Source organism: Cervus canadensis, chromosome 1 (assembly GCF_019320065.1).
Source record: "Cervus canadensis isolate Bull #8, Minnesota chromosome 1, ASM1932006v1, whole genome shotgun sequence".
Lineage (NCBI taxonomy): Eukaryota > Metazoa > Chordata > Mammalia > Artiodactyla > Cervidae > Cervus > Cervus canadensis.
The window spans coordinates 78,048,667-78,063,678 of NC_057386.1; the positions used below are offsets into that span (position 1 = coordinate 78,048,667).

General features: G+C 38.2%; 1 protein-coding gene across 2 annotated transcripts in view; it reads left to right on the plus strand.

Annotated features, from left to right (window-relative positions):
- The window catches only part of SLC7A11 (solute carrier family 7 member 11), a 246,381-nt gene that overhangs the window by 114,807 nt on the left and 116,562 nt on the right, over nt 1–15,012 (plus strand). Inside the window, exon 12 of one of the 2 annotated variants that reach the window (XM_043486261.1) lies at nt 13,867–14,101. The exons of the other annotated variant lie outside the window; for it this stretch is intronic. Within the exon in view, the coding sequence (XP_043342196.1) occupies nt 13,867–13,913 (47 nt within the window). The 3' untranslated portion in view covers nt 13,914–14,101. Of the gene's footprint in view, nt 1–13,866; nt 14,102–15,012 lie in introns of those variants that run through there. 2 annotated transcript variants of the gene reach the window in all.

Below are 15,012 nucleotides of genomic sequence, written 5' to 3' on the forward strand. Positions count from 1 at the left end.
ATCCCATGGTTGGGGAAAAAGACACTGCAGAAATTTCTAGGGCTTTAGACCCATGTGCTAAGTTGCTTCAGTTTTCTCCGACTCTTTACGACCCTATGGACTGTAGCCCGCCAGGCTCCTCTGTCCATGGGGATTCTCCAGGCAAGAATACTGGAGTGGGTTTCCATGCTCTTCTCCAGGGGATCTTCCCATATTCCATATATCAGCTCAGTTGCTCAGTTGTGTCCAACTCTTTGTGACCCCATGGACTGCTGTCTGCAACACTTCCTTGTCCATCCCCAACGCCCAGAGCTGGCTCAAACTCATGTGTATTGAGTAGGTGATGCCATCCACCATCTCATCTTCTGTTGTCCCTTCTCCTCCCGCCTTCAGTCTTTCCCGGCAGCAGGGTCTTTTGCAGTGTGTCAGGTGTTTGCATCAGGTGCCAAAGGATTGGAACTTCAGCATCAGTCGTTCCAATGAATATTCAGGACTGATTTCCTTTAGGATCAACTGGTATAATCTCCTTGCTATCCAAGGGACTCTCAAGAGTCTTCTCCAACACCACAGTTGACAAGCATCAATTCTTCCACGCTCAGCTTTCTTTATGGCCCACCCCTCACATCCATACATGACTACTGGAAATTCCTTAGCTTTGACTATAAGGACCTTTGTCCGTGCAATAATATCTCTGCTTTTTAATATGCTATCTAGGTTGGTCATAGCTTTTCTTCCAAGGGGCAAGTGTCTTTTAATTTCATGGCTGCAGTCACCATCTAGTGATTTTGGAGCCCCCAAAAATAAAGCCTGTCACTGTTTCCATTGTTTCCCCATCTATTTGCCATGAAGTGATGGGACTGGTTGCCATGAGCTTAGTTTTTTTGAATGTTGAGTTTTAAGTCAGCTTTTTCACTGTCCTCTTTCATTTTCATCAAGAGGTTCTTTAGTTCCCCTTTGCTTTCTGCCATAAGGATGGTGTCATCTCTGTATCTGAGGTTATTGATATTTCTCCGGCAATCTTGATTCCAGCTTGTGCTTCTTCCAGCCCAGTGTTTCTCATGATGTACTCTGCATATAAGTTAAATAAGCAGGGTGACAATATACAGCCTTGATGTACTCCTTTTCCTATTTGGAACCAGTCTGTTGGTCCATGTCCAGTTCTAACTGTTGCTTCCTGACCAGCATACAGGTTTCTCAAGAGGCAGGTCAGGTGGTCTGGTATTCCCATCTCCTTCAGAATTTTCCACAGTTTCTTGTGATTCACACAGTCAAAGGCTTTGGCATAGTCAATAAAGCAGAAATAGATGTTTTTCTGGAACTCTATTGCTTTTTCAATGATCCAGCGGATGATGACAATTTGATCTCTGGTTCCTCTGCCTTTTCTTACTGAAGCACAAATATGTTTCAGTTCAGTTCAGTTACTCAGTTGTGTCCAATTCTTTGTGACCCCGTGGACTGCAGCACACCTTAAATGTTTGCAAATATAGTTAAGAATTTATAATTCAGAGCACACCCACCAGTAGGCAAAAGTGAGTTGTAAGAACAGGATACAAAGTCTTACATGAATGTTTGAACATTTTCTTAGGTATAGAGAGAGATGTTTTCTTCTTTCGGATCTATTTAACTAATATGAGATGGAGGAAGAAAAGTTCTGGAAAAGTTATATCCACATGCATTCACTAGCAAAGTGTCCAATAAAATCTCCAAGTATCTGAACATTTCATAGCAGTTCTCTTTGTTTTCGCTGAAGAGCAGCAAAACTTGCTGGGAGCAGTCTGAACCAACATTTGACACCATTGCAGAAGCCAGTCCCTGCAGGTAGACATGAAGAGATGGATTTTAGGATGGATAAATCTGATATTTCAAATGGATTAGAGGGTGATTAGGGTTTTTTAAAGTGATAGAGTCTTTGGCCTTTATTCTTAACTATATTAAGTCTTTACCACAACCACCTAGAATATAGATCATCAAATTTTCATGAATACATTTTATGAATAATATTAATAAATTCTAGCATGTAACAGATCTAAGAAACATATCTGATTATCATAGTAATAGTCACAAATAGACAAAGCTAGCACTTCAAATGTACAATCCTTTGTCATACTGACAGCTTTACTAACTATTATTTGCACTGTTTTACAAACAGCTTGTAGGAATGTTATGGTTTATTGGAGCAATACATTTGTATCATAATGGCTTTTCTGGCTGTTACAGAATTCTCCTTTGAGAACACATCAGAAGATATTTCTGAGTTTAAAAATCCAGGTCAAATTATGAAAATTAAAACAATCCTAAACCTCAAACCTGATCATGTAAAAAGTGAGTAAAGTTCAGTGTAAGAGAGAAAGTTAAGGCAATCTCCAATAGTTTAAAAGAAAAAAAAAGATTTTTGAATAAAAAGAGAATTCTTTAGCGCTTTAATCCATTATTAAAGGTGACCATTCATCCTTAGTAATAAGATCAATTTGTGCTGAAAATTTAGTTTTATATGTGTGAATTGGAAGTGATCTTATTAGTGTTCTACTACATCAAGTTTGATAAAATCCCCAATCCATTTCAGTTAAGTTTCTATTGATCCACTTAAGAGATCAATTTGGACTTGTTCGATTCTTTTGTCAAGGGATTTCATCTGGCTTGAGTTTAGCTTTATGAAATAAACATGATTTAGAAATGTAAGATGGAATAAAAAAGAGTCCAGATAAGTGTTGACAATTATTTGAACTCAAGTTTTTGCATTTGAGCATTTGATAGGGCATTGCCAATTAGAAATGGACTAGAAAAACAATAGGACCAGAAGACAGTGCCTTTCAAAGTAGTGAAGGTCATACGTTCCTTCGCTTGAACTAGTGATTATGTTTCTGTGTCATTGAACAACTTGAAATCTATTTGTCAATAAAATAGTTTTGCTTTTATTCTTTAGTATATTTTACATCTGATACTGACTTTCATTAAATACTCCCTTCATATCAGCTTTTCATTTTCCTATTTTCTGCAGTTCACCCTAGTTTTTATTAGGAGACAAAAAATAGATTTTAAAATGTGTGAACATCTTGGGGACAATGACATGAGTTCCACCTGATAACCAGTTTCCAGTCTCTTTCTTACTTTCAGGAACAGTTTTAGATGATGCTAAAAAAGAGAACTGCCCCGAAACATTTCTCTTTCATACTAATTCTCTTCTTATACCCACAGAATAGGCAGGGAACTTTTTTTAGCAAGAAGCAGTCCTTAAGACCTCGTGTTCCATGTGGTGAAGAACAGGTGTATAATACAGGGATCCCAGCCTGGTGCTCTGAGACGACCTGGAGGGGAGAAATGGTGGGAGAGTCTCTCTCTCTCTCTATATATATATATATACACACACACACATATATAACATGTATGTTTTATACATATAGTTAGGACTGATTCATATTGATTTATGGCAGATACCACCACAATATTGTGAACTAGTTATTCTCCAATTAAAAAAATAGGTGTATAATATGCAGTGGTTTTGCACGTATCACATTGTCAGGGAAGTTCATTGTCCTTTCCCTTGGGGTTTCTTGAGGGCAAAGAGATTTGAAGGTAGAGACTCAACATACGCAAACAAGTCAGAGACTTGACTGGTGGTCAGCGTGGTATGTGACGCCATTGTACTCATCAGCTTTCAGTTAGGAGAACAGAGCCACTCTAAGTTCCATGGGAATAAAATATTTATTAGACTTTGTGGAAAAAATTAGACTATAGACAAATGTGGGGCCTTGCTGAGGAAGTGATGTTCTGGAAGGGTGGGTGATGTTGGAGATTAGAGAAACAGTTACTAAAACTCACAAAGAGCCAGTGCAGGCAGACAAATTGAATCTCATGGGAAATCCAAGAACCTAAGCTCTCTAGGTAGTCAAAATGGGATCAGATGTGCACACACATGCTCTCCCACAATAGTAACAGCATAAAAATGAGGAAGAAAAATGAGGAAGAAAGACAAGGCCCTGGGAAAGAAATCGAATAAGATGTCCCCTTCATCACATTTTTATTTTAGTTTTTGTTGTTAAATAATTATTAAAATTTAGAGACCTCCATTATGGTTGTTTCTCACATTTGTTGGCTTTCTAGATGAAAGGCAACAAGCTACTTAAAAAGTTTCACCCTGACATACATAGAAAATTTGGTAATTCAACTTGTTTCATTTTGTAGATGAGCACGCTGAGACCTCAAAAATGAAAGAAATTCATTTAAAATGACACAGTCAGTCAAGATAGAGTTCTGTCAGCCAACTGCTACCTCAGTGCTCTTTCTGTTTTACATGACTCCTCCTTGAAGAGACATTTTGAGTTAAACTGTGGTCAAGTCTCACTCTTTAAAACTACAATAATATCACTTCTAATTCACACAAACAGAACTAAATTTTTAGCCCAGATTGATCTGATTATTATGGATGATCCTGTAACTGGCCTTACCGACATTTCCTTTGGCAAATCCATCTTTCAAGGCTTACTTCCAAGAGTCAGGGTGGTCTCTTGCTTCTGTGGAGGTCATGTTGAAAGAAGTGGGTGACAAATTATAACTTACTGTATTCTTACAACATAAGAATATTCATCTTTAACCAGTTTCATCCAGCAAGTCTGAGAACCTAGTCTATGCCATATCCTGCATTAGGCAATAAGAAGATGTGCAGAAAGGATCAGAGACGACCCTTCTGCTTTAGGTTATCCTACTGATCCATTCTGTTTTCTTGGGTGTCTCTTAGAGCTACCTTTACATCAGCTTTTTAAGGGTTGAAAATGCCTGCTAAATTGGATAGCTTATTCATTCATCTCAAATTTATTCCAGTAGGCAGAAAAAAATAAAGGATATGAAAAGGGGTTAAATAAAGTATTTTTGTCAAAGATACAAAAATATAGGAAAACATCTTACATTAATTGTAAACTATGTGTTCGGCATAAGAAAGCTACATCCTTGAAAATGGGAACTCATTATGAACCAAAACTTACCCTAAAATTTTACAATTAAGAGTAAACTTTCAGTACAAATTCAGGATTCCTAGACTCTGTACCATTTAATACTGTTTTATTTTCTGTTTTCATGACATCTAAGATGACTTGAGCCAATTACAACCAAATTTAGTTGTGCTTGTTGGTTTTTCACAATTGTTCTGTTTCTGTTGTATAAAATTTGCTGATGCCATTGATTCATTAATCATGGCAACTCTTGGGAGCTTAATCAATCTTCAAAACAATTTAATGTTTGTGCAGTTTATAGTTAATGCTGCAATAGATATTTTTCTTTTCGTGCATTTAAAAATCACAGAGAAATTACCTTTCTTTCTCCTTCAGGGTGATGGGCAGTTTCTTCTCTGACTTTCTGGAAGTGGTTGGTAGGAGTGAACTTTTGTCAGCCTTTCAGTAAACAACTGAAGATGGGATCTGCTTTTCAAGAGAATAGTGGCCATTCTGCCATCCTATTTCTTATTGCCAAGAGGTTGAGAGCAAAAGTATATGTGGACAAGTGAGAATATTACTAAGGGAGAGGTAGAGGTGTCAGTACCTACGAGTTATTGGAGAACTAATGGGCAGAAAGGGAAGGGTGGTGAATGTGAGCTGAACACGCGGGAGCGTTTCTGCTCTGGATTGTGGTGTGTGCGCTCTGTCTGATTTCTTCTGCTTCCAGTTGCTGAAAGCCCTGTGAGACCTGGTGTATTTCTGTCTGTTCTGCAGCTGAACGTCTACTCCATGTGCTTTCTTACTGGCTGTGAGAACTAAGTTAGTCCCCTTTGTTGCAGCTGAATGGAGGGTTTGTACAAGCACAGGGATGCAACTTGAATCCAGGCCTGAAGCGGGCGCCAAGGGTTTGATTGCTTTATATCACATGAAAGCTCAGAGAGACGAGGTGGGAGAGCCCTCCAGTGGCTGCGTCCCCACTCTTGCCCCTGTGACAGTGTTTCCTGCACAGGCGGAAGTGGGGATTAGTTACTTTTTGCTTCATTTCATTTTTCTTCTCATTGGTTTCAAGAGATCTCCTATCTGTTTAGTGTCTTCATAGATTTTTTTTGATATTCATTTTAACCATACTTCGCAGGGGAGAAGGGAAACCAATTTTGATTTGCTCCCGGTTTGATTCCTCTGCCCTTCTGAAAACTCCGTTACAGTTGAATTTAGAGAGCTTACAAATGGTCAAGGAAAGGTCTAAAGATGATACGATTATAGGGCAATAGAGACCTATGAGAAAATTTGTTTACAGAAATTGAGTCATTTTTCATAAAGAAATGAAAGAGGAGCAGGGATGATGAACATGTGGTAGCAGAGAGTCCAGGCAACCAGCTAATGATACATAAATAGAAACAGGAAGTAGCTAAAAGTGCACGGGGTAGAAACACAAAGCCCCAGTTGTATTATTATCCCCCCAGTTAGTGAGAAATTGGAAGTGACTCCCTGGTTCTCGTATGTTGAAATAATACTATATTTCTCAATCAGAGTTTTATAATGCTTTGTTTATCATAGTCTTTGTTTCTTCTGCTAGAATACCCTTCAATATCTTATCTCCTGAGATGCTTTCATCTCTTCATAACCTGCCCCTAGTCATTATAGTAGTTTTTATTCAGATGTATTACTTCCATGGTGACTTCACAAGGACCCCGAGCTCTGTGAAAACAGGAATTATTTAAAAAATATATTTTTGTAATTGAAAGTCTCTCTAACAGTGCTTCAGGTATAATTAGTGCTCAATGAGTATTTTTTAAAATATCCTCTGAAAGAAGTTGCTGATCAGTTTGGTTTGAAGCAAAGACTAGCAGAAACGCTTAATGCAGAGATCTTTCTGGAGCATTAGGAAATGGACATGCTAGTTGGCCACATGCCTGTGCCAACCTTGAGTCTTTTCCCAGCCTTTTGCCTTTTTCCACCATTTTCTCAGCTCCTTTCAACAGTTCTAACCAGCTAGAGACTGAAGCAGGAAATGGCAACCCACTCCAGTATTCTTGCCAGGAGAATCCCAAGGACAGAGGAGCTTGGAGGGCTACAGTCCATGGGGTTGCAAAGAGTCAGACACGCCTGAGTGACTGAGCGCAGCATAAAGACAATATTAATAGTTAGCGATCAAAATAAACTCAAACCAAAGTTTTAAAACCCCAAATAATAGAGAAGAAAATGAGGACACAGAAGTGGTCCATTCACCCACATGATTCACTGACTTTTCAATAGAATCTAGGGCACCATATGGATGTGCTGAATGGACCAATTCTCTGGACAAGAAAACCAAAGCAGCCACTCTTTGTGAATCTATGGGAACAAAATATTACCAAGAATATGTTCACTGTTGGAAACTGGCCCACAGGGCCAAGAAGAGTCCATTTTCTCAGTATTCAGTTATTTTTATGACCAGCTATGATTATTTCCCATAAATAGAAATCATCAATATGAATATTCAGAATGAATTCTTATCCTAGGTACATGGAGTATGTTCTTACCTTCAGCAAAAAGTGAACCAGAAACAAAATGCTGACCCCCTTAAAGTTTGTTTTTAACACTTGCAGTGTCTCTTTTTCTCTAATTCCCATGTACTGCTTTCACTTTTTGCTTTTTGAGAGCTTGGCTGCCATGTTGAATACAGCACTCTTTCTGCATAAACAAGTTCAATTCTTAAATCCTATTGCACAAAGGAATGCTTTGTTCCTTTTTAAAGGATTTTGGGAAAATATAATAGAAATCAGGGCTTCAAGGAATGCATAAAGAGAGAAACAATATTGCATTGTAATAAGGAACCTATTCAGTAGGACTGAAATCTGAGTTGGTAGGTGACCACCTCCTCTATGTGGATAGGCGAGTCGTGGTGTTCAGCAACAGAGGAGAGCAAGCAAGATTTTGACATATTTGTTCAAGTGTAATAGTTTATTCATTTTCCTGAATAATTGGTTTCTTAAAGAAGCTTTTATTCTGAGTCTTATTGTATCCTGACCACATGAAGGGATATGAGTCCTTTAGTAAATAAATAGGCTCTGTATGTTCTAAATGAGTAGAATATTGACCTCGACTCTTCCCAGCAGTGTAGTAGAGCAGGATGGTGGAGATGACTTATGAGGCAAGTCTACCACATTAATTCAAGTGACAAACTCTTCCCTTCACAAAGAGCTTCCACATTCTCTGCCCACACAGCAAGTGTCTTCTTTTGAGTCAGCAATAATACAACATTTGCTCACTTCCACACATTTAAATAACCAGTTCATAAAAAGCCTTTTAATCTGAGACATTTTTAAAATGACTGTTTTTGTGAAATTTTGCATTTTGCATTGGCCTTTTAATGACTCTTTTTACTCAAAACATTAATTTTTGAAACATTTTAATTGGAAATGAAAGTATACAAATGAAAGCAAAATATGTATGACATGGCATTACTAAAGATAGGCAATTTTGGAAATAACTTCTGACAAAATTTCATGACACTTGCAGTGATTTTGCTGTTAATAAGCTTCAAATTCTAAGTTTTCATCTTATTTTAGTGAGAGAACTACATATTTTAAAGGTGTGTTTGTGAATAGTGTGAAAGTCGCTCTTTGCGAGCCCATGAACTATACAGTCCATGGAATTCTCCAGGCCAGAATACTGGAGTGGGTAGTCTTTTCCTTCTCCAGGGATCTTCCCAACCCAGGGAGCAAACCCAGGTCTCCCTCATTGCAGGCAGATTCTTTACCAGCTGAGCCACAAGGGAAGCCCAAGAATACTGGAGTGTGTAGCCTGTCCCTTCTCCAGGGGATCTTACCAGCCCAGAAATCGAACCATGGTCTCCTGCATTGCAGGCAGATTCTTTACCAACTGAGCTATCAGGGATGCCCATTTTAAGGTATGTACAGTCTTTCAAATGATGAATAGCCAATAGTATATCATATTTATAGTTTGTTTATTTGATGCATGGCTGTAGCCTTGGAAAGCAAGGTTCTTAATGAATATTACCACTCTGCATTTCTTATAACTTTATAGCTCTGTGAGTATTGCAAGGAATTTTGAAAGCCAAGATTTCTCACCTTTGTACTTTATGATAGAATTGTAAAAGTGAGGTCGCCAGGTAGAAGTTTTATTTACCTTACCCTTAGAGGGGAAAAAATAGATAAAAATGAATAAATGGCTTATATCAACATTAGGAGCAAATTAGGAAATCAATAGATTTTTCCTGTACCTTCCAACTAGTTTTAAAATCATTCTACTTTTAAGAAAATATACCTAAAGCTGGTAATTTCTTTTTATTTAATAGGATTATACACCTGTGTAATATATTTGACTTCAGGATATCTCAGTCTCAAGAAAAGTAGATTAATTTTATGTATTTATTACTTATACCCTTCATTTTTAAAATAAAAAGTATTTAAAAGGACTTATACCATTTTTTTTAGGTAAAAAAATAGGAAAATAGGGAAATCAGTAGGAAAAGTAAAGTAAATCTGGGGATAATGTTTAAACATAGATTATATTCCATAATGTCCAATAGGCTTTGCTATAGCTTGGCTGAAAATTTGACCTCAATCTTTCTAACAGCTGACACAAACAACATTCATGTATTTTATTCCCAGTAACAGTGTAAGATTTTTCCTATGGATCCTACCATTGGTTTATATGAAATATGTACATCAAGCATCTATTTCCAAAATGACGTATTTATCAAAAAGATAATACAGTGAGAGAGAATTGTTAAATAAGAGAGCAAACTAAATTTTAGTCACAACATAACCTAAATTAGTCTTGGTCTCAGAATTTTAGGTGGGATGAAATGGCTTCCTGGCTGTGCCCAGAAAAACTGAAGAGAATATTAAAATGGGCATTTCTATATTTTTGCAGTGATATTTATTAAACATTCTTCATATACCTTGAGAATATAGTGAATAATTTTTCTCTGATATATGAGCAAATTGACTGATAGGCCCATGATAAATATTCAATATAAGCTGAACATATCTAGTTATCTCTGTAAAACATATCATGGGAATGCCAGTGATGGTGGCCAACTGGGAGAACACCTAGAGACATATTTGGACCTTTTACCCTCTTCCTTGTTCCATAGATCATGCAAATATTTCTTCCCTACCTAGATGTTAGTTAAAGTAATGTTAACAGTATTTATTGAGCAACAGTTATGCACCAGGGTTTGTAGTTGCTACAGTTGATTTGGGCTTCCCGGCTGGTGTTAGTGGTAAAGAACCGACCTGCCAGTGCAGGAGACACAAGATGCAGATTGGATCCCTGGGTTGGGAAGATCAGCTGGAATAGGAAATGGCACTCCACTCCAGTATTCTTGCCTGGAAAATGCCGTGGGCAGAGGAGCTAGGTGGGCTACAGTCCATGGGGCCCCAAAGAGTCGGACATGACTGAGAGACTGCACACACACAGAGTTGATATTAAGAAGAAATCCATAATTTCACAGTATATATAATATAGTAAAGGGCCAAATAAACTGAAGACTGTAATATACAATCTACCTAAGAAAGGCCATGAAGAAGTACCAACCATGTCTGATGAAGTGAAAAAGAGGGACGGCGGCCCCTTTTGAAGGGATAGGTACAGGTTTTTTGGAAAATATGGTATTTGAGATGGGTTTTGATGAATGGGTATGATTGGGACGAGTGGAGAAGACATTCCTTGCAGAGAGAATGCCATGAGTAGAAGCCCTGAGGTGGCACTTAGTTCCACTCACATCCTTCATATTCTGTCCCCAGCCGCCCAGAGATGCAGCAATTATAGGGAGTCATTAGATCTCTCATTTCTGCAGCTTTTGACTGCATCTCAACCCCTCCACTTTTAAATATTTCCTGTCTCCTATCTCTCTCATCCTGGTTTCATCACCGAAGCCTTATTTCTGCAGCACTCATTTAAACTGACAACTTGTTTGGTCTGCATGACTTTCCTCCATAGCAACTCTGAGGGATGATCTGGCTCAGATGATTTTCTTAGTTGCATGCCAGCTACCCATAGATAAGATTACAAGGAATACTTCTTCTTCCTAGGCCCTTCCCTCCCTTCCCTCTGAATTGGGCATCTAACGTACCCTACACTAGACTCCAGGGCCCCAATTCTCTGCTTATTTGGGGGGCAGGATCAGATCAGGAGAAAATGCTAATGTCACAGGAACTGCAAGTAATCTGGTTTACTAGGAATAGGAGATGCACTCACGTGATTGGTAGAGCACAGTGGGGAGAGACAGATAATCTAGGCTTATATGGTGGGAGTCTCTGACATGCTGAGAACATTTTATTTGATTTGATAAGAAAAGGGAATTCAGTGGAGATATGGAGCAGGTTTTCAGTTTGCATTTGTTTCTTTCTGGTGTGTGTGTGTGTGTGTGTGTGTGTGTGTGTGTGAGTGATACCTTCTCATAGGAAAAGGGATGGCATCTATTAGATTCTCTCTATGGTGTCATTCACAACTGTGTGCACCCAAGAAAGGCTTCGTAGAGATGAGGGTGGTGATGGAATTTGGAAAAGTTTGTCAGACCATAATGCTTTTCAGAATATCATCTTCATAAAAGGATCAAGCATCCTTGAGAAGAAACTGTATTGCTTAGAAAAGAGTAAGTGGACCATGCCAGTAAAAATGGAAATATGTATTTAGCCTGTAGAAGTCTTTAGTTTTAACTGGCAGAGACTGGATGGAAAGTGAAACAAATCTCAGTTTCATGCTCTGCTGACAGCAGAGATGTGGTTCACTTAGCTTCTAGCCGAGTGTTTAAGTGATATTGAAACACTTCCAGTTTACAGTACATTTGGCAGCTCTCTGTTGAATAATCTTTTTTATGTGTATTCTGTTTGGAAGTGAATGTATACCAGTTATTTTAAGTAGTATTTTTTAATCTGTTGCTGTGTTAATTATAGCAAAGACAGCAGCAACACAGTCATGGACTGATGTGAATGTTTTATTCAATGAACCAAAGAAATATCCACCAGGGCTGTATAGAAATTGCAGTGGACTGAAAATAATCAAATATGAATGGGTTTAGGTAGCCAATGGCACTGACAGCTTATGAAGCTGAACGCTAGATTTTTTTTTTTCTCCTGCTGCAGTTTGTGTGAGAGTCACTGAAGAAAGAACCCCTTGGTGTGATTATGTTTTCTTGTGGAATGTAACTAATTTCACAGTGGAATAATTTTGACAAGAGTTCTTAGTTCCCTTCCATATGTTTTATTTCATTTTCTAGAAAAGGGGTCCTTGCCCTGGCACATTTGAATGCTGTTGAGCACCATAGGAAAGCTGTTTATTTTGGTGCAATTATCAGTGGCAAAAAGAGAGAAAAAAAAGATAAAAACAAAAGGGGAAGGTGAGTCTGGGTGAATTGCTCTTGAACAGTTGCATGCTAGCACAGAGGCCTCCAATCTGAACAAAGCAATGGGACATCACGGCTCCTCATTAAAGTCTGAAACAAAGAGGAAATTTCAGGTGAACGTGTGTGGGATTCCACGCCTTCCACCCCCTGCTGAACAACTGGACATTAACCTTTGTTCTCATTGCGCTTTCTTTCAACACAGTGTTACTGTGTTTCATTCAATCTCAGAAACACTTGAGAAGCAATAGAATGGGAATAAGTGGCTGATCCTAGAAAGTTAAAGTTTCTTTTCTTTCTATAAAAATATACCATAAAATTTGTATTTAGGATATGCAAGGAGAGAAATAAGGAACAGAGGTAGTACTAATTGATGTTGGATTCTTTGAAGGGCAAGTCTCTTATTTCCTTGAATTTTTCTATTTATTGACTTCAAGGCTATCATTTCTAAATAGATTTCTGGGACAAGGAATCTTGGCACAAAATCTTCAATGTGTTCCAAGAGGCTTTACTCTGGCACATTACCCAGTAGAAATATGTGGAAATGATATAAACAAATAATTCATTAAAAAGATGATATGCTTAACTCTTAAAACTATGAAATGGTACTCAATCTTAATCATAAAAGAAGACATACAAATTAGTATTGCACTGAAATAACATCTCTTACCTATTAAGATTGACTAAGATACCTAAGTTTGTTAATACTGTGTTACCAAGAAGGGGGGGCAGGTAAGCACTTCACATATTGCTTGAGAATGTATGCATTCCTACAACACAAATATTCAGGACCATTGAAAATGTTTATCAAAATTTCACACTCTTTTATAGAAGAATTCCAGTTTATTCTGTAGATATAATAGTATGTATGTATAAAAGTATGTTGTTAGACTATTAATTGTTTCATTGCTTAAAATAGCAAGTTAGAAATGCCTTCAATTTCCATCAATAAGAGAGAAGTAAAATATACTATTTATAGCTCTGCAGTAAAATACTATCCCTGGAGAAGGAAATGGCAACCCACTCCAGTATTCTTGCCTAGAAAATCCTGTGGACAGAGGAGCCTGTCCATGGGGCTTGCAAAGAGTCCATGGGGTTGCAAAGAGTCAGACACGACTTAGTGACTAAGCAATAAAATAGTCCACATAAACAGAATATGAGAGAATGATGCCATATTCTATGTGTTAGTAGGAAAATACCCTCTCCCCAAAACACCCCATTAAGTGGGGAAAAAAAAAAACAACATGCAAAACATACTGTGTTGTATGCCACCACTTGTGTAAAACCAGACAAAAATTATACTTGTCTTTGCTTATTTATATATCTGTGGAAACAGAAAAAAATCATCCAATGGGAAAAAATGGATGACAGAAACAGTGGTATAAAGGAGACTCGTCGCTGTTGTTCAGTTGCTGAGTCGTGTCTGACTCTCTGCGACCCTGTGAACTGCAGCACATCCGGCTTCCCTGTCCTTCACCATCTCCCTGGACAGTATGAAGAGGCAAAGGAGGCTTCGGTGCATGCCTGTTTATGTTTTTGGCTCTTGAACCCTGTGAATGCATTATCTGTTTGAAAAACTAAAAGTTTTTTTTTTTTTTTTTAAAGAGGCGAGAACAAGTCATTCCAGCCTGGATGGTCAGAAAAGACTTTAGAAAGGAAGTGGTGTTTCAGGTGAATCTTGGAAGATAAGAAGTTTAAGCAGAGAGAAAGCAAGAAAAGAACATCATGAGCAAATGCTCAGAAGTAGGAAAATCTGTGGAGGGTCAGCAAAGCCATACAATGGCACTGAGAAGGAAGCTTCAAAGAGCCAAGAAGAGAGCAGTGATATATAAAACAAAGGAAATGGAAGGTTCAGGAAGGAGGGCTTGGATATTAGCATCAGGAGCCACAGAGAGGTCACTGGGGCTGCTGCCCCCTGCAGTTTGTCTGTGGTTGATTCCACTTTCAGCCTGACTTTTAGTTGCTGGATTCTGTGGTGAAGGGTGTTGGCTTTCTTTCTAGTTTCATGAACCAGTCATCTGCAGATTGTTTTCTATAAATGCATCTCTTTGTTAGAGATCTGTGTAATAAAAAAGTAACAGGAGGCATGACAGACGACTTCAAGAGTTGTAAAATCTATTTTCTGAGAGAAATTGCACATGCTGAGCAACTGGTGGAGATTACAAAGCAGTCTGATTTTTCTCAGCACTCAGTTTATTAATATACTTCATAGTACTTGTTGATTGGTCATTAAATGAAGTGACATGTGTATTATCATAGTGTGCAGTATATTTAATGGGTAGTGATGAAGATGATGGCATAATCATGACGACAGTGATAAGGATAATCTTGAATGGGAAGTTTCCCCCTAGCTTTGGCTTTTCTCTCTGACACCAGTTTCTCCCTGTGTTTCCTTTTGGTTTTGGGTAAGTGATGTGGCAGTAATAAAATTGCCTGGGGTCCCTAAAGGGCTTCATGGATTTATGCTGGAAAAAAGGAGTAGGACATATCAGCATAATAATTACCCAGGACTGGGTGATGCAGACAGAAGGAAAAAGAGCATGAACAAAACTGTTGTCTCCTGAAAGGGACTGATGTGTTCTAGTGTCAGGAGTGGGAAGAGTTGCTGCGTCAATGACCTGGTCATTACCTTGGTGGGTGACATTGGCCTGATCTTTTCACCTCTCTCAACCTCAGTTTTTAAAATTGAAGTATAGTTGATTTACAATGTTGTGCAGCTTTCTGGTGTACAGAAAGTGATTCAGTTATACA